The following is a 20270-nucleotide window of genomic DNA, read 5'->3' on the forward strand; positions in this document are numbered from 1 at the left end:
TGAAACACCATCGTCTGAGATTAAGCACTTCTGGTAATGCCGACTCGTTAATGGCAGAGGCTTTTATTTTTGAAATATCCAGCAGGAACACCATGACGGTATGAGATTAAAGTTTAAAGGCTCCAATCCGGTCAAACCACCAAGTTAGGAGGGTTTTTTTTTATGACTCTTCACTGGACTTTGCACCAGAATGTTTAATTTAAAATGACCTTATGTTGAGATTGTCATTATTTTCTGTGGTAATTACGTGATCTTACACAAACATAGACACTTCCACCACATAATACACTGTTGATTTAAATGTTATTATACCAATATTTTACCAGTCCGGCCCACTCAAGGTGAAACTTGACGGCATTTGGCCCCTGAAGTAAAATGTCATTAATACTCCCATGGTGCATTGCAGCACAACGGTTCAGCCCTTGTAATCAACTTGGCGATGCTGCACTATTATTTAAACCACAGTTTCATATGAAATAATAATATAGTTTGGTCTTATTGATTTAGTTTTACTGCCATTTAATTTAATTTTGTTCTTTCCATTAAGAACAACTACTTTCAGATTTATATCTTTGTCTTTCTTGAACTTTGTCTTACTTTTACTTTACTACATTTTTAGACTAAAACTTTTACTTGCACGTATTGCAAGTATTTGTACTTTTACGTGAGTAGAATATTTTAGTACACTTTCCATGTCGGATGTTTACACGAAAATGACAGAAAAGCTTGTAACACTAGGAACTATTGTGAGTTATGTGACGCAACGGGGACGAGTTAAGCGGTCGCACTGATAGTCCGTCTAATAAAGCGACATGTTGGATTTTCCATGTCTTCTTCCAGTGTTTGGTGTATTTCTCATGCAGTTACAGCACCACCTAGTGGCCTGGCATGTTTACGACATCATTTTGAGCCATGGCCACAGTGACTGTGTGGTTCTTTTAAGAACGACGTTGAGAAAACATGGTTTTTGGCTCGTGTGGACACAGGACCTGTAGCAACACGTTTTCACACGTGTGAAAAAGAACTACCGTAATTTCTGGACTATAGGCCGCTACTTTTTTTTCCACGCGCTTTGAACCCGGTGGCTTAAACGATGCCGAGGCTGATTTATGGATTTTTAAAGGTTAAGGAGCTTCAATACATTGGTGATGTGTTCAGGTGCATCACGTAACTCCAACCTTTCTTTTTTAATATATATATATATATATATATATATATATAAATTTGGTGTGCAACTTATATTCATGTGCACTCCAGGAATGACGGTACTTACTCCATACGTCATGCGCAGTAGAAGCATTTGAAAAAGTTGTTTTTCCAACAAGTCAGAGCATTTTTATTTATTTTTTTCAAACCATTGTGGTTCTCAGCGTCTCTGAGCACAGTTGTCGGCTAAACTCTCCCACTTCAGTGCCGACGTACCTGCTTGTTATCTGCGTGAACTGATCAACCGGATCACATTAAAAACCTCCCGAATCCCCAAAGTCGGATAAACATATGAAGCGGAGTTGGACAGTTGGTCGTGAAAGGAGCGTTCGCCTTTGTCTCCTTTGTGGCCGCCACCTGATGGAAATCACACCTTGAGACAATTCACCAGCACGCCCTCGATTAGCGCCTCGCTCGCCGGCGGGGCCTGCATGAGTAACGGCGAGCATCCATATTCATCATCCTCTGCCCCCCCCCACCACCACCACCACCACCCCCCCTTGCAGGACACCATCCATTCAGAGTGTGACCGAACAACCAGCCCACATCTGGCGCTATTCTTCCTCGTCCCCCCGGCCGCCTTTGATGTTGGACGCCGGCGCTCTTCTTCTTCTGTTGTTGTCATACCACAAGATGGTTTCTGGATGGAGCGGAGGACGGTCGGTGCAGCTGGTTAGGGGGGCGGGGGGGTCAGAGGTCAAGAGCAGTGGAGCAGGCTGATGTGGAATGAGGTGAGAACGTGAAAAGATGCCAGTTGGACACACACACACACACACACAAACTTCTGAGGCCAAACAGATGGGAGAAAACCAAAAAAAATGTTTGAATTTATTTTTCAGGCGTCTCCTTCGTCACTTCACACAAACTGACTGCGAACAAAGAGGAAGAGGTGAGACGAGCAACGAAACGTCTCCTTTTGTGTCGCTTCTGTTCAGTTTTTGTTTGTTTTTATTTCCTGTATTTTTCTGACCTGTACTTGATGAACCCTGAGCAGCTCCTGTCGAACTTCCTGACCAGCCAGCTGAGCTGGTGTCGGCCCAGAGGTATGTTGCCGTCCTGCATGCCAAGACAACATTCACTCACTCACTCACTTTTGACGCCGTCGGTGACGAGGTGCATTGTGGGTGAGCGCCTCACCCGTACGGCCTCCCTGAAGTCGGCGGTGGAGACCTGCATGCTGCCGTCTTTGTCCAACGCCTGGAAGAACTCCGCCATGCTCGTGCTCCTCCTCTCCAGGGACTCCTGCGTCGGCGCAGAGCGCTCAGTGTTGCGATTGCTCGAAGGCGAGGGGGAGGGGGGGGTTTTAACCTCGTTCTCCCCGTCACCCACCTTCAACACCTGCAGGGCGGCGAAGTTCCCGGGGACGACGGTCATGACGCTGTGCTGCACGTCCAGAGTGGGCCTCCGCCGCCGCCGGGCTGCGTTCAGCCGCTGTACGAAGTCCTCACACACAAACACGCCCTACACACACACACACACACACACACACACCGTTACCCTCATGATGTCCCACATATCTATAAAACAATTGAACAACTTGCTATAAAGGCCTAGTGAAATGTAAAACACTACTTTGCAAAAAACGATAGTTGGGGTTCTACTTCTAAGGTTTCTCCGACTAGCCCCACCACTGTTGTTGCATAACAAAGTTATTTGAATTTTGAATCTCCAGCCGAGGAAGTCGGGGGAATCCTTCTTCGTGGGCGTGACGTCAAGAGTTGTGTAGATCTCGATCTGTTGTGTTTATATTGGCTTGTTTCCCTCTTAAATATCCAGGTTTTAACAGTGTTTTGAAGTTATAGTCGGCGTTTTATGATCCTTGACGAAAGATTGAGCCTGGAAGAGACCCGAGAGAGGAGAAAAGGAGCTCACGTGGCTAGCGGGAGCCGCTAGCTCGGGCGGCTAGTAGACGATCAAGTAATACCTGGACTCATCTTCGGTGATTCCGCGCAGTCGGAAAAGCGCTTCGACATGATCCAGGAAGCCGGTCGTTCTCACAAAAGTCATGAAGCCTCAAAGGTGAAAACTGGCGGCTGCTGAGGCTGAGGAGACGAGGAGACGAGGACGAATGGAGGACAAATCGTCTTCTGCTTCCTCAAACATGTTCCAGACGGGGTCACCGATGGCAGAACGACCCTTCTGTGTCTTCTTCATAAATCACTGGGTTTGAAATGATGATGATGATGAAATATCGTTGAATTCAGCCTCTTCGTTGTCAAAACTCTGATCCTCCATAATGTAAACACAACTTGGGCGTGTGCACAACCAGTGACGTCACTCTATTATTGTCAGAAGCTCCGCCCAGCAGCGAAAATACCACTGTTTATCGGCTATTTTCTCGCACATTGCCGTGTTTTGACATTTTACCCATCGGCCAGTTAGCATAAAAAGGATCCTTGAAGCGACAGCCAGAGTGTTTTGGAGGTCGAATTTTCATTTCACTCGGATTTTAAACCTACAGCTGAGTTCCATTCCTACGTCGGTAAATGTGCAAAAAACACTTTGTCGTCAGCGAGTATGGAGATTTGGAACTCACAGAAATGTCCAGGGTCTCCAGGGCAGACTTGCTGCTCAGAGCAGCGGCGAGGAGATCCAGGGCGCCGGCGCTGGTCATGGGGTTCCAGGCGAGCTGCGCAGAGCAAAGCGTGACGACGCCAACCGGAGGCGGGAGTGGCACAAGGCACCGGGATCGCAAAGTCACCTTCAGGACCCCGAGGCCGCCGTTGGCGGCCAGACCGCGGCGGAGCCGCCCCGCCACCCCGTCGTCCACGGCGTTGCCGCTGAGGTCCAGCAGCCGCAGCGTGCCGTTGGCCTGCAGCGCGCGGCTCAGCGCCGTCGCCTCCTGCTGGCCGAGGTTGTTGCGCGACAGCAGGAGCTGCTCCAGGCTGCCGTTGACCTGAGGGCGGCAACGGGCGGAGAGGTGGAGGTGGAGAGCGGCTCTCGCTTGGTTTGGGTTTTTTTTGATGCGTGAGTGTTGGTCACCTCCAGACCCGCGAACAGCGACGACGCTCCGCGCAGACGATTCCAGCTCAGGTCCAAGATTCTCATGTGATCGTTTTTGCCTGAAACAAATGAGAGAAAAGTCCATCAATCCGTAGACGAATGAGCCGAAATTGCAATAATACAGTGATTTACATGTGTTTCTCTGTATTGCTATACAAACATATACCCTGTTAGAGCCCGATATGTAACAACGACCCAAACTGTTGGAAAATGTAATGTTCTAAAATTATTCGTGTGTGATTGCTGTTCTGTCCTCTGCAATCTGCAATCCGTTTCTCCAGCCGCCATGAGGAAGTAGACGGCGAGTACCCATCAGCCGACTCAGCAGTTCCACTCCTCTGCTGCCGAATCGGTTCCCGCTGAGGTCCAGCTCCTCCACCACGCTGTCGTACTGCAACACAAGGGTCGGGTGTAAAAAGGTGGAGCTGCTCGACGTGACCGACCGCGGCCTTTCTCCTCTGGACTCACCGTCAAGGCGTCTACGATCAGTTCAATGGCGGAGTCGTCCAGGCCGTTGCCTGAAGAGAACGAGGGAGCGGAGATGAATTGACGTACTGGTGAGGGGTTGGGGGGGGAGCGTCGCCGTTTACCCGACAGTTTGATGGATTTGACGTGGAAGTTGTGCAGGAGCCTCATGGAAACCAGCGACGCGCCTTCAAAACCCAACTGGTTGTGGGAGATGTTCTGGAGGGAAAAAAACAAACAAACAAACAAAAACAACAGAACCAATGAAATGAACGCCAGGGGGGATGTTTACAGCTGACCGAGGCGCCAACGGTGTTTAAAATCAGTCACGAGGCTCTCGATGGTGACGTTGGATCGGAGCATCTCCATCAGGGACGCCGTCCCGGCGGCCTGAAGTCCGTTGTCCTCCAGCTCCAGTTTGGTGACGACCTTGTCACCCTACAAACAAACAAACAGACACTAAACCTCCTCGTTGCTGTCCGGCGGAGGTCCCGTCCAGCGGCGAGGACTACCTGCAGGGCCACGCCCAGAGCCCTGGCGCCCCGGGGGCCCACGCCGTAGTGGTTGAGGTTGACGGTGGCGTCGCCGGCGGCCCGGACGAAGGCGGAGACGGGGGCGGCGCCGATCAGCCTGCAGGCCCGCAGGTAGCGCTCCGCGCGGGACGGACGCCCTTCGTCTGAAACAAATGGAGGGACAAAACCATCGGCGGGATGGCGGCTGGAGGAGGAGGAGGAGGAGGAGGAGGGTGGAAGACGCTTTGACCTACCGGCGTCGTCCAGTTCGGTGTCCCACCCCGAGCTTCCTGCCCCGTCGCACGTCTGCTCCTCCAGCTGCTCCTCCAGCTGCTCCTCCCGAGAAGCTGCGCCAGCCGCCTCCATGACGCCACGACACCCAGGAAGTCCCTCCAAGCTGAGACGAGGCCGCGGGACTTTCAGAAACCAGCTGCTTTCAGGTAACGCCAGTGACGAGTGACGTCAACCAAGCGATGGTCAGAACCTTCCATCACAAACACATTGAGTCTTTAAAATCAGGATCATTATTTTTATTCAAGGTTGTTTTTTTTGTTGTTTTTTTTTTTATCAAATTTTGACCATTTTGACCAATTCTCCATTTTCTAACCATTCATTCATTCATGTCCTGAATATTTCTATCATCAAGGTTCGAGTACTTCAAGTACTTTAGAGTTTAGAACGTGTGGTTTCCTTTTACTACCATGAACGCAAATCTATTTCGTCTCTGTGGGACCAACTCGTGGAGAATTTTAGAATAAACTGGTGTCTTTCGTGTTGCCATTGGAATCGTCACAGTTTCGATCTTGCAGTTCATACAAACGTCCACTTGATGGCGACATTTAACCGGGAATATTCTCAATCTGCAGCAAACTCTTCAACCTCCGCAGTGTCTCAATCTGACCCGAAAACTTCGTCTTTGATATTTTTTTGGCAAACTTTGTTTATTTTGGGCTTTTTCTTGATAGTGACACTATCTCACATATGACAGAATCCACTCGGCTTTAGAAAATGTAGGAAAAAAAAGGATAGTGTTAGTAATTAAGAAGTGATAGTAATTAAGAAAAACAACAATCATATTAATAATATTAATTATCTAAATTAGGAAAGAAATGGGGAAATGGCAAAAAATGTAAAGAAGCTATATATATATATATATATATATATATATATAGAGAGAGAGAGAGAGAGAGAGAGAGAGAGAGAGAGAGAGAGAGAGAGAGAGAGAGAGAGAGAGATAGATAGATATAGAATGGGAAATAAGAGTTGAATAAATCAGTAAGAAACCATTTGAGCTTCATTGTTTCAGTGAAAAGTCAGCAGAGGATTGATCTTTTTTTAACTTCAGCTCAGGAGAAAAGCCATATTGTTTTCTCATTTTCCACCAAAATCAAATTTACCTGGAGCTGCAACACGTGTTGAACATTTAAACGGATTATATAAAATGTCTTTCCTTCCTGTGGCATTAAGACTTTGTAACGCCTCCCTATAATTAGCTGTGTTGTGGTGAATTTCATCCTTTCTGTGCTGCTATTACCTAGTCTGGAATTTAACATTACTTATTTAATGTGTGTCCTGTTTTATTGGTTATTTCACTTTGTATATATTCTGAGGGGAGCGATGCAAAATCCACGTGGAGCCACAAAACATGTCGGACATTGAAATGAAGTGAACACAGCTCATGAAGTCGGAGGGAGAAGTTTCATAACTGCAATTTGAAACACACGTTTTTTTGTCATTAACAGTTTAGCACAATTGCCTATGTTTTAGTTATTTTAATGGATTCAATCTTTGGTGTGTTTGTCATTTGTGTTTTTGGATCTTTGCTGTTTAAGGAGCTTTAAGGGATTTCAGGCTTTTTAGCTGCTTTTAGCCACTTTAGGCATTTTAGAATTATTTTTTAATTCCAGCTGTTTTAGCAGTTTTGAACAGTTTTTTTCGTGGATTCAAGCTACTGTGTTTTTGAACCAGTGGCGGCTGGTAGTTAATTTCTGAGGGACTTTCTTCATTATTATTCAATTTCAGCCAATATTAACTTAATTTAAATACACTGCATTTATAAACCACATTACAACAATCTTACCTATTTGTAGATTGAGAGGCCTCCTGTGGTGAAATATTATAGTTCTTTTAAACAGCTTGTGAATAGAAAGCACTTATTAAGACTCTTTAATTAACATAGTTAATATAGTCAATTTAAAACTACTTGAAAAATTTGAACCTTAAACCTTACCTTCAGCTTTTCAGACAAATTTCTCTGTTCTTACTGGTAAATTAGTGACGTGTCAGTTAATAATCAAGAGACTCGCGCTTGTTGTCTTCGTCTCAACATCTCGTAGAAACACGCGAGAATAAACGAGAACTGACGGGTTTAAGGGATTTTATCTGTTAAAAAACTATTGGCCACTTTTTCTTAGTTTTATTTATTTATTTGCTGCGTTTAGTCACTTTTAGCTGTATAAGATTTTTTTTAAGCCTTAAATACTTTTTAGCATTTTTAATTTGTTAAAGTTGTTTTTAATTAGACATTTTGGTTGTGTTGATGAATTTTTAATTTTCAGCTATTTTAGTTTTAGGAGATAAGAGCTCTTTTGATGTGCAGATTTAGAGGGGGAAAAAAAACCAAACAAGTTTATTTAAACTTAGTTTCAGGGAGCTGCTATGACTCAGCAAAAGAGCCAGACGTGGCTCCTGAGTCAAACCCCTGGTATGGTTTATGACTATGCACTTTAACCTTTTTTTGTTGTACGGCCCCTTCTAGATACGACAATACCGCTTAACTCTGGGATTTATAGCAGTTTGGTGGCCTAATAAATTCAATCAGGAACTATGGGCAATGCTGGGACTTTAACAAAGCCTGCTACAGGAACCAGGCCCAAGAGGAGGAAGAACAAAAAATAAATAAAAAAATCATGAATGGCCTGTTCAGAGTTGTGCAAATGAAAGTGTGGCTTTGACTTTGGCAACGTGCCTCAGTGGAAGAAAACACAATTGCACAATGTTTGCCGCCTGGCAGCGGTCATGTCAAAGCCGAGGAATCCACCGGAGAAAATATGTCGAGCTGTAAAAGAAGAAGAAGAAGTGACACACTTTTCTTTCGTTGGTTTTTTTTGTTTGTTTTTTTTTCTCTTTATGTAGTTAGAAAATAAAATTCAATCTATTCGGGGGCGGCGAAAACAAGAGTAGAGATACAAGTGCAGAGCAGCTTGAAGAGACTCCTGCTGGTTCTTGGCGGCTGTTTGACAGCGAAACACGACAGAGACAAAAAAAAAAAAAATGTAAAAAAAAAAAAAAAAAAATCACGTCAAGTGATCGACAGGCATTTCGTATAGGTTTATGTATTACAAAGCAGTATAAAAACAAGTACAATAATGGACAGACGACTCGTGTAAACATGTTTTTGTGTATATGTGCTTTTTCATGACGCCAGCGTCACCACAGGTCGGATCAACCGCTAACTGCCATCGTCGAGGCAGAGTATACAAATCAACATTAAAAAAAAACAAACAAACAGACACACACTACTCCTGGTGGATTCGTATTGAGTATTGTATCCTAACAACTCTACACCGCTATATATCGGCTAGCATACGTAGGAAAAACTGCGGAGCGCCAAGCCTTGGGGGGCCACGCCGTCTCCTCAGGGCTTTTGTAACGGAGCGCCGTGGTGACGGCAGTGCGTTTCCTCGGGCGCCGTCTCCATTGGTCCCTTATTGTCGAGATGCTCCGAGCGGCGGCCGGCGGCCAGCGGCACGGCGGGTGTGGAGGACGCCGCCGCTATGTAGCGGACAGACCCGCGGCCTCAGAGTCTCCGAAAAGTCTCGGGGAGCTCGAGTTGCATGTTTCGAGAAGATTTCAAAGAAAAAAAATGCCAGCTGAGGTTTCGATTAGGGAAACGGCGGGCGCGGCGGTGCTAGTCTGGGTTCTTCGGGGACTCTTAGTGTCCCCCCCCTCCTCCTCCTCCCCTGGATTCACTTGTCCTCGCTGGACAGCTGCTCCAGCAGCGGGTTGGCCTCGCCGTCGGGGGTCTTGACGCTGTCCGTCCTCACGATGCAGGTGGGCCGGTGGCGGTTGAGCATCACCATCAGCTCCTGGCGCTCCAGACGGAGCTCCTCGATCTGGGCCTTCAGGTCCGAGTTCACCATCTCCAGACGCTCCGACTCCTGGACAGAGACGGGGGACATACTGGTGACCAACCGGCCAGAAAACAACTCTTATTGTCCATTTCCAGGGCGGGAATTTACATTCAGAACAATCCTGCATGAGCGTCACGTGTAGATAAACACGTTGGACGCCAGAACCTCGGCGTCGTTCTGTTCGGAGGACGTGAAAGTGGGCGGAGCCGCGAACTCACCCGTTGAAGGAAGTCCGTCCGCTCCTTCTTCTTGTTTCGGCATCGCGCCGCCGCCACCTTGTTTTTCTCTCTCCTGCGTTTCCGTCTTTCTTCATCCTCGTCCATCTGGAAGGACAGAAATGACGGGTCAACGTGAAAATGGGTCTCTTGTGGAGAGGGAACGCAAACGTTCCTCGCCGGCGGCCGCTAGCGCCGCTGGAGAAAGGAGTAACGCGGTTTACGACGTGATCATTGGTCTTCTCAACTGGAACCAAATTTATACTACGACCTAAAAAGTTGAAACACAAGAGCCTCAGGGATCAACTCTGGCGACGGCCTGAAACATCCTGACGCCTCCGGCCCCTCGACCTGACGCTGCATCTTTCACACGCCCCCCCGCTTCCTCTTTCGCCCCGTCATCTCTTCCTGCCCCCCCCCCCCCCCCTCACCTCCGTCTTGATGAGCAGCGGCCTCTTCCCCAGCCTCCCCAGGAAGTGCAGCGGGGACAGCATGGTGCCCAGCTGCCGGAAGTCGGCCAGCTTGAGTTGATCGGTGAGCGTGGTGGCCGAGATGCCCGCCAGCGGGCCCAGGCTGGGCAGGGAGCCCGCCGCCATCGCAGGGTCAGGGATCTGTCCCGGCATCATGTCCGACCCGGCCGCCGCCGCCGCCGCCGCTGTTGGTGGTGCGAGAGAGAGAGGAAGGAAGAGAGGGGACGATCAGGGCGAGAAAAATCAAGACTTTAAATAAAAAAACAACAACTTGCTGACTATAAAATATCCAGTGCAGCTTCTTTTAGCCTTCAAGTGGGAAGTGGAGTGAACACACCTCTTTTAAAGACTGGAGTTTTATTTCCCTCCAGACTGAAATAACAACCAATTAAATCCTTGGTTCTATAAATGAATAAACAATGAAGTTAAGTCTTTTCAGCTTGAAGGACTTAAAATAACCAGTTTTCGAGAATTTCTATCCATAAGTTTGGTTTTTATATAATCTTCAGCATAAAACATTTCAAAGTAGCTCAAATAACCTCTTGTGTTGAAAAGAACGTGTGAAACCGAGGGTAGACTTTTTAAATTTGTCTATTGGTTTGTAGTTTTCAGCTACATCAGTTAGTTGCTTTGTTGATAATAAATGAAAAATAAAAATACATTGCCGAAAGTTGTGTGTCACATTATCCATTGGCTCATTTGTTTATTCGATTGGCTGCTTTTGGTTTATTTTGCTTTCCGTTCTTAATAATCAAACTGCTAGAAAACATTATGGAGATTAAAAAAAAAAAAAAAACCTCAGCAGCTGGAAAAAAAAACTTCCCAGTGTCTGCAGCCACACACACACACACTGTGTGATCACACACACACTTGTGATGGTTTTAGTGTCGGATGCTCAGTTGGATTTTTTTTTTTGCAAAGAGGATTCGGAGGATATCAAAGGGAAAACAGATCAGGCGGCTCTCACACGTTCCACCACCGCCCTCTTTCAACAATCTGGGGCAAGTTTGGAGCTCCACCGCAACACTCTTCAATATAGTCAAGGAAGAAGAAGAAGAAGAAGAAAAAAAAGGGGGAGAGAAGCTGTGCAGGCATAAAGGAAGTGGCTGGAGAATTAAAGATGTCTCTAATTACTGTCAGACTTTGGATTTGCTTCTGACGTTCCAGATGAGAGTGTCGCTACTGACGCTTCCCAACGCCACGGCGACCAGGAGTTTCCTCCAGGCGCGTTATGTCAGTAACATGCCTTTTGGCATTAATAACCTAATTCATGTCGGCATTCGGCGACGGGTTGTTTTTTTTTTTTTTTTGCACCCAAGTGAACAAAAAGCCCCTCTGATGTAGAACCAACAAAGAGGTGCATTGTGGGCCGCTGCACAAACAGCTGACTCCGCTGGCGACCATTGTACTGGAAGTTACACCAGGTTTTTACATATATTACATATATTTGTGCAGGGCTGGAAGAATGTGTCTCTTACAAAAGGCGGCAGAGGGGGAGAGAGAAAGGAAAAAAAAGAAAAAAGTCGTGGTTATGTAACGGAGTTCTGCTGCACTCCACCCTGCTTCTGGGCTGTTCCCACACTGGGGTTTTTTTTTGTTTTTTTTTTACAGTGGGACAGGGTTTTACTGTGGTGCTGCGCGGCACAGAGCCAATCGGCTCACTTTCACTAAGTGTGAATCGATACTGAAGCATGAGACGGTCGCGTCTGAGGGATTTCACACTCCAGCATTAATTCCCCCAGACCAACACTTTCGTCCCATAGAGAACTACAGTTGTGTGTTTTCACCGCCCTGCTATACGTGTGGATGGATGGACGGCCTGAACTACTGAAAAATCAAACAATAGCAGTAAAATCATGTTTTTTTTTTTACATTACAGAATTTTTGAGACAATTTCAGCAGTTTTAACCATTTTGGATTCCCCCCCCCCCCCCCAAACCCCTTTGCATGTTTTTTTTTACCCCATTTTAAAAGTTTTCCTTTTAGAAATGCAGGTCATTTAATTTCTTTTAAAGCAGTTATATATATATTTTTTTTCTTTCATAAAGTCCTTTTAATACGGAAGAGGATAAGGGCCACTGTGGGAAAGAAACCCTGAGTTCTGACTTCTTTTTCTCAGAATTCCGACTCTTAAAGTCAGAATCCCGAGTTTAAAGTCAGAATCCCGAGTTTAAAAGTCAGAATCCCGAGTTTAAAAGTAAGAATCCCGAGTTTAAAAGTAAGAATCCCGAGTTTAAAAGTCAGAATCCCGAGGGAAAAAAAGTCAGAATCCTGAGAAAAAGAAAGTCAGAATCCTGAGAAAAAGAAAGTCAGAATCCTGAGAAAAAGAAAGTCAGAATCCTGAGAAAAAAAAAGTCAGAAGTCAGGGTTTTTTTTTTTTTTCCCCACAGTGGCCCCAATCCTCTTCCGTATTTAAAAAAAAATGACCTGTGTAAATAAAATAAAACGTCTTTTTGGACTATAACTGAGTGAAAGCTTCAGGGAGCCACTACAGGAGGGCTGAAGAGCCACAGGCTGCAGACCTCTGCCCCTGATGGATTATGATAGTTCGAAAACATTCGGCATTTGTAATGACAGTGGCCTTATCACACACAAACGCGTCGTAACAATTGAAGGACGAGGAGGTGAAGTTAAAGTCATCTTTAATCCAGAAAACTGGATGAAGTCCAGCAGCCACTGGGTGGGTCAGCCTGGTCTTCTCACAACATTTCATCATTTTGGCCCGACTGCACAAAACCTCATTGTGAACACAGAGCAGAGTTTGTGTCTGAGATATTGTCGTTCCTCTGTTTTTCTTGTAAGGAACTGAATGAACTCCACAACCGCTACAATCAGTCAGTCAGGCTTCATACACACTCCCCTCTCAGACTTGTTCTCCAAGTCGCAGTGTTGCAGGTTCAGCGTCTCGGGAGGCATTTTATTACTTAAACATTTTACCGGCCCGTCTCTTCCCTTCCCTCTATAGGTCTGGACGGTTGCAGAGTCGGCGATCGCAACTTTCGCTCACAGACTCATGCTGGTCGATAAACTGCGATGGAATTCAAACGGAATGACTGCAGCCTGAGTGAGCAGCCACGGGAACTGAAGAATGAGTGAGTAAAAAAAAAAAAAAAACACTTTCAGAGCCAAGGATGGCTGAGCACACTCCAGTTTACAGACTTGAATTATGCGTCAACCTGGATAAACACAACTTCTCACAGGAAACAGACAGACAGACAGAGAGAGAGAGAAAAAAAAGAAGAAGTCATTCAGAAATAATCCTATTTAATGTCTATTGGATCGGCTGATGTTCGACTCGGTGTAACCGAACCCTGCCCAGTCAGACGGCGTGCTCGGAAAGCCCCCCATTCCTCAGTAACGGCTTGTTGAAACATGCCGCTGAAGCCAACACACACACACACACACACACACACACACACACACACACACACACACACACACACACACACACACACACACACACACACACACACACACACACACACACACACACACACACACACACACACACACACACACACACACACACACACACACACACACACACACACACACACACACACACACACACACACAGAGAGAGAGAGAGAGAAATAAACCTTGGTTCTCTCTGGACAGCGTCAGCTCACATGAATCAGTCCCTCTCAAGACATACTTTTACTCACTGCCTCCAAAGGAAAGAAAAAAAAAAAAAAGGTGAAATGAGGTGCGGAGCAAGACGACCATCCTTCATGATACTTTTTTAGTTTGTTACGAGATCGACCCCGTGAGGCTTTAAATGATCTTCACTCTTGCACATCATGTCAGCCGACAAAATGAGTCATTGCACGTGAAACTATTATTATAATATCAATAATAAGTGGGTTATTGCTCCTCTATAGCCTTTGTGCCGGTGACGTTTCCACTCATTGAGTTGACAATCATCTTTCAATTGATTCCAGTTGAAAGAGGAGATTGTTCCATTTACAAACGCTGCATGAAGGAACCAGAATGGCAACGTGGGGCTTGTTTTTGTTCAGAGCCTCATCAATAAGAGACAATAATCCGTTTCGTCGTCTTCGGCCTCAATCAGTCGTCGCGCGGTGAAGTTAGTGGGGAGCAATCAGATGTGGCGTTTACATGGAGTCTGATCAGATCAAACGGTGTGACACCACATGCTCTGATCACACTGTAATTTGAGGCCCCGTTTACATGACAAGGGTTTCTAGCGAGAAGTCGTGTCGGGGGGCGGGGCCACTAAAAACACAACGTCTTCTTTTGCCGACTGTGTAAATGGCAGAAACGCTGCTACTGCATAGCCAATCGTTCTTCTGCACATGCTCAGTAGGCAAACAATAAGAACCAGGTTTCCTCCAGAGTGTCATGACTCCCGCTCCATACTCTCCTGGGACTTAGGGTTATAGTCGAACCGGCCCGACATTAAAAAAAACTACATCGTTTCCAGTGTTTCTGTGTAAACGTGGAACTTTTCGGAAACGAAGAAAAACGACACTTCGTGGCTAATTTTTCCAAAAAAGGCATGTTTTTTTTTTTGTTTCCCCCCCCCTCCTCCTCCTCCTCCTCCCTCTCTCTCCTATGATCAGCGGCAGTCTGCAGTGGAGGATTAGTGGTCAGCGTTTGATGACGCAACGCCGGCACTGTGCTTTTGCACTGGAGCAGAAAAGCCGTGGCCGCGGACAAAGACACCTACACAGCCCCGAGGACGCCCGGGAGGGGACCGGCTTGCAAAGCGCAAGGGCGGGGCGCCGCAAAATGTCACGTCTTGGGTTATGAAATATAGAACAGCGCTCGACGGAGGGTCTGGCGGCGGCCCAAAACCAACCCCAGACTGCACGTGAGCCAGGGGTGTGCAGGAAGAGGGTCTTGCCCGAGGGCCCAGTCCACGGGTCCTCAATGTACAGGCCGCGGGTCCCGTGTATATAATATTGTACCGCTTTCTGCTTTCGGTGCTTGTACTCCCCATCTGTCTTCGGTTCGACCAAATGTGTCCATTTCCTGAGAGCAATTAGTAGCGCTGAGGAATTCCAACTCCTTACCGACAGCCTGCGGCACGACTGGAGGCCCTATTATCCTCATTCCTTAAAGCGACGGGGAGGTAGAAGGGCTGGGGCCTTTCAAAAGTCTTCTCATTACATATATACGCCGTCGCTTCTCACAAGGGAGCAGATTAAGCACTCCCTGATGCCGTCGTCTCCTCAAAAAGGTACTTGCTTGAAGTTTTAAATCCCCCAACGAAACGCACACTTTCCCGTGTATCATCACCTGAGCGTGACTTTATCGTCGTCGACTTTGGGATTACGAGAGCACGTTGTTTGCATTACACACATACACACACTCCAGCATCTCTAAAAAAAAAAATTACAACTTTCATGAGCAGCTTTTACAGCTCTAACGCCAGAAAAGAAGAAAAAAAAAGCGTCTGCGGCTCAATCTCCGGCCAAGGTCTGGGCGATCATCATTACTGTCTGCACTCAGTCAGGCCCGTGTGTCGAGTTACAGGCTTTCGCAATCCTCTGAGGAAACTCGGGGAATTTGGCACCGGCTCTCCTCGAGGACAGGACAGTCCAAATATACAGTATCGACATTCCTCCCCCCCCCTCCCCTTCTGATATTTTCGTTGGAGGGACGAGGCAGGACACGGACAGGATGCGCCGGCTCCCGGGTCGCTTCACTTCTCGTCACGGGAGCGGGGGACTCGTCACGACAGGGAAACCCCGGGGTTCATTTCGGCTTTTCCAATTCTGCTCTTCGGTGCTTCTATTGGTGGGACGGAGAGAAGGAACCTCTCGGAGCTCCTCGTGACGGCGGAGCAACCTTCCCATAGCAGTTCAGATTCGACCTGCTGGAGCTGTCGGTGAGCATGAGACCCTCGGCGGAAGCAGAAAGTGAGCAGAGCTTAACCCCACCCTCAGCTGAGCGATGAGAAATATGTCCGAAAGAGCCAAATATTAAGCACAAAGCGTTGAACGCGGCCTTCATTGGAACGCCACCGTGTGATGGTTGGCGGGGCTCCTGCTCGGCCCGCCTCGCCATTCAAATAGTCACTCATCTATGTCCCGCGTCTGGGTGGTCCCACTTGAATTATTAGAACGTTGCCATTTCTCCCCGCGAGTCACGACGAGACTCTCGGCACGGGAGCTTTGGCTCGGCTCAGACGTGGGATTAAATGAAATCGAAATGCAAAACGCAGACAAAAAGCCTTTTTTTTTAAAAAACGTACGGCGCGTTGCTTACAGGGACCAATCCCGGGGCCAGTTATGCGCAATCCTCCCCCCCGACGAGATGTTGGCCAACCGGGTCCACGAAAACAACTAAAAAAAAAGACGATTGAATGGAGCCTGTTGCAGCAATCGGGCCTCTTATGCAACGTGTGGTCGTCACTTTAATGCCGGCTCATACTTTGTCCTCTGACATTTCCTCATCTGCCCCACGTCAAGCAGACACTTGTACGGTGGTTAAACAACCCCCCCGCTGTTGAAGCACTCCCATTTGTTTGGGGCGAGGGTCGGTGCAGTCGGATTTTCTTTGACATAACCATGTACCAGACTTTTAAAAACAAAACAAACTTTCACTATTTTAGGCTTCAACACCTCTTCTAGGGGCGATACCCGCAGCGAGCGTCAGCACCGCTTCCCAGTGTGGCTGTTGCGTCGTCGGCTCTCTCGCCTGCAATGCAGTCCTGCAGTCTGCCCGGCGTTCTGGGGGTGCAGCTTGGCAGTTCCCCCGCTCTCGAGAGACGCACTGGAAGGCATTTTCTACTTAAAATAAACCCTGCGCGCCCACGTCCCAGCCTCTCAAACCCCCGCCGGCCCCCCGTGTGCTGCTTGTCGGCTCGCCAGCCCTTCCCCATTAATCCACTGCGGCGTTCCGTTTATGCGGAAACCATCCCACGGATGTGCCCGGGCAGGCGCTGGGGCATTTAAACCCCCACCACCTTCCCCCCCCCCCTTACAACGTGCACGCTCATTCACTAAGACAACACACAAACACTGATGCAGACACAAAGAGCATGCACATAGTTTCCCCTCTGCAGCGTGTATTTGTGGGAGCGTGCACTGCGGCAGCTGTGTAGGAAAACACTGAACCCATGAACCTGCACGTCACTGACTTATATCCTCCCCCCCCCCCCCTCCCCTCGTGCCACGATTGACCTTTCACCTTCGCACTATTGAGGGCAGATTAGATGGCCTCCGACTTATACGGCGTTGATCTTTGAAAAGTTTGCGGCGGTTGTGCGTCAAAAGGACAAACAAATGTTGCCAAATTACAACCGGGGGACGCGCCAAAGCAAAGATTACACGCGTAAACTAACGCGGGCTCACATTCTCCGCCGCCAGAGAAACTTCACAGTTCATTTACATCACTTTTGCTCTGAAGTGGGCCAAGAAAAGTAACGGCGAAACAGGGGTATTCTCGGAAGAAATAAATGATGATGGGGGGGGGTTTGTCTGGATCCAAGGCAGGATAATCTGCTTTAAAATGCATGCAATGATACTCACTCAGAGAAAACTTGTCAGTCCTCTTCTGTCAATGATGCAACTTTTATTTGGACGCTGCAGAGAGAAGGAGCGTGTTATTTGTTATTACAGTGGAAAGTGAACTCAAAAACTATTGTGATGACTGACATCTTGTACTGGACATTTACTTTTAAAGTTAAATCATATTTATTCAATAAAACTTTGTCTTGCAAATGTGGCTACTTGTGAATACTTTAAAGTGGAAGATCGACTCTTAAGTTGCAGCAATCTGCCTAAAAGCACAACTTTACAGCGGTAAAGCGAATAGAAAGGCACTATTGTTGGAGTTTGCATCCAACAATCGCAAATCCTGCAAGTCTTTCAAACGCGGCTCTCCCGACTTTAACCATTTTGCGAGCACTGAGGAAGTGGAATAAGTTGCAGCAATCTGCCCGAGAAGCACAACTTCACAGCGTGGATGAGGACGAGCCGCCTGGAAGAAAACAGGACCTTCGCCTCGAGCGGGCTTGAGTTACATAACGAGCCCGCGACTCGCAGTTCAAGCAGCAGCGGGAGCAGCAAGCGAAGCAAAAGCCCGGAGATGGAAACACCTCCTGGCGACAAGCTGCATCTGGAAGCGACGTCCAGTCGCGCGACAGTTGACTACAACGGCGGCAACACGTCGCCGCGATGCACGCGCGGAAAACTTTTCACTTTGTATTTTTCTCTCCCCCCCACCACCCTCCTCCTCCTCCTCCTCCTCCTCCCCCCTCTCTCCCCCCCTCCCGCACTGCAGCTGAGATATAAAATGGCTCGTCGCAGGGTGTTTTAAAAAATGTACACGGCGGGGGAATTAATAAGCGACGCTTACCTGCGGAGCGCCCAAAAAAGGAGCGGCGATAACGCGCCGTGGCCGGGATGCAGGTTCTGGGACTAAGTGAGGGCCGTTGCGTCAGCCCCGTTTAAGTACTCTTGGGGGCGGAGGAATGCGGAAGTGCCGCCGCAGACGTAAGCGTGCGTGAAAAAAGTAATGCTGATGGGGAGGGGGGCGGGGCTTCGTGTGACCCCGCCCATAGCAACGGAGCAAAACATACACAGAGTGAGAGGAGGAAAGTTTCAAGCGCGAGGACAGCCGGAAAGGGAGATCTGATCATAAAATACATAAATACATAATGCATAAAATAAACGTGCTGCTGTCCACGCTCTCTGCTGCAGGTGTTTTGTGTCTGGCTTATTTTGGGACGGATTAGGTTTGAAATACGACGAGCAAATACCAATAAACACTTGAATTAAGTTTGAATAACTTATTCTAGAAACCATCTCATAGAAGAAGAAAAAATTTGCCTTTCTAAACCAGTGATGTTTTTAATTTCTAAAATATATAAGTGTCCCCATTTAATTCATTTGTCACAAAACTGCTAAGTTTAATAATTTACATTAAATGGCCACAAGCTGAAGAGAATTAATCAAAAAAAGAAAACTACTTCACAGACTGTGGCTTTTATAGAAGCAACGGACAAAATTAGACCCGAATGCATAAAGTAGAAGTGGCACCAGCTCCGATAGGGTGTGTAAACCGAAATAGTTTGTCTCAGAGAAAAGAAAACTTGTCGTTACAAAGCATAATAAAGAAATGCAGGATGTGGTGGTGGGGTTGCCTTGCTTTACAATGGTGGAAATTTGCATTCCTCGACAAAAGCATTTAGGAACCGCTGCTCGAAACTATAAATCCAACACTTTTAAGCAGCTGATGTTTGAAGTGGGCAGTTTGGTGGCGCAGTGGTTCGGGCTGTCGCCTCACAGTGACGTTAACATGTGTTACAAATACCACCCGGGCCTTTCTGTGTGGAGTTTGCATGTTCTTACTGTGTCTGCGTGAGTTTCATGTGACAGGGGCAATCTGGCTTTGCAAAGGAAAGGAACTGGCCAAGATCATTTAAAAGAAATGTTTTGGTTTTTTTTATAAATCAATTAAAATCATCTATGTTTTTTCACAATACATTGAATACATGTGCTCAGAGAGGTCTCGTCAGGTTTAATCCAACTATTTTCTCCTTTGCTGCTAGAAAGGCCTGGTTATTTCAACTGTCGCAACACATTTCCACTGCAACTCCTTGTTTTTTCACCGCTAACCCTTCAAAAAGCCGTTTCTCCCTCCAGGTTCCTCTCAGATGTTTGCACAGATCAGATCCTTGGCACCGTGGTTACACATGTTTCTAAGCCTGCCAGAGGCACCCAGCTTTACTTGTCTGCAGACGTCTTCCAGCTAAGATCTTAGATTCTCAGCTGGCAGGGAGAGTTTGATGCTTCGGTAAATGTTGTAAATCCCGTGGGGCTTTTGTAACGTGTGGCTTCAGCTGTTGTCAGATCCGGCCCTGTTCGCTGGAGTCGCTCTTTAACGTCGCCGATTCATGAAACCGAACAAGCGAGACGCATCACCTCGGTCAAGTATTTGTCATAGTGGGTCCAGAACTTTCCAGAAAGGGGAGTGACTGCCTCTTCCCACTGCTTCCTTCTAGTGTGGCCAGCTGTTAACTACATCCCACCCAATGATAAATGAGGTATACGTTTTTTAGCCTTGGACCATGTGGTCTGCAAGTTACGATGCAGGATTCCCTCCCTGACACAACCCGTTACGTAAAATTAGCATCGAGGCTGCGGCTGATCTACAGCGACACGCTTGTTTATGTTGCCGAGCTTCTCCGTGTCCAAAAAAGCATCTTTCAATATGCAACTATATCTAATGAAACATGCAGTCAAGCAGGTCATTCTTGACCGTGCTTCTCCTGAGAGGTATTATTATTATTAC

The 20270-nt window shown here is 47.2% G+C and overlaps 1 protein-coding gene across 2 annotated transcripts; it reads right to left on the reverse strand.

The window, feature by feature from the left end:
* Nucleotides 1-8495: 8495 nt before the first annotated feature.
* LOC308143488 (jun dimerization protein 2-like) lies at nucleotides 8496-18412 on the reverse strand. 2 transcript variants are annotated; one of them, XM_080514315.1, is made up of 5 exons: nucleotides 18333-18412; nucleotides 17504-17557; nucleotides 9966-10189; nucleotides 9538-9642; nucleotides 8496-9346 (listed from the first exon to the last, which is right to left on the reverse strand). In XM_080514315.1, the coding sequence occupies exons 3-5, from the start codon at nucleotides 10158-10160 to the stop codon at nucleotides 9155-9157; spliced, it is 492 nt and encodes a 163-aa protein (XP_080370441.1). In that variant the 5' UTR covers nucleotides 10161-10189; nucleotides 17504-17557; nucleotides 18333-18412; the 3' UTR covers nucleotides 8496-9154. The 2 variants fall into 2 exon arrangements, with proteins under 2 accessions (XP_080370441.1, XP_080370442.1); XM_080514316.1 differs by lacking the exon at nucleotides 17504-17557 and having other exon boundaries at nucleotides 18333-18380.
* Nucleotides 18413-20270: the final 1858 nt, after the last annotated feature.

The sequence above is a fragment of the Blennius ocellaris genome (assembly GCF_963422515.1).
Source record: "Blennius ocellaris genome assembly, chromosome: 18".
Taxonomy (NCBI): domain Eukaryota; kingdom Metazoa; phylum Chordata; class Actinopteri; order Blenniiformes; family Blenniidae; genus Blennius; species Blennius ocellaris.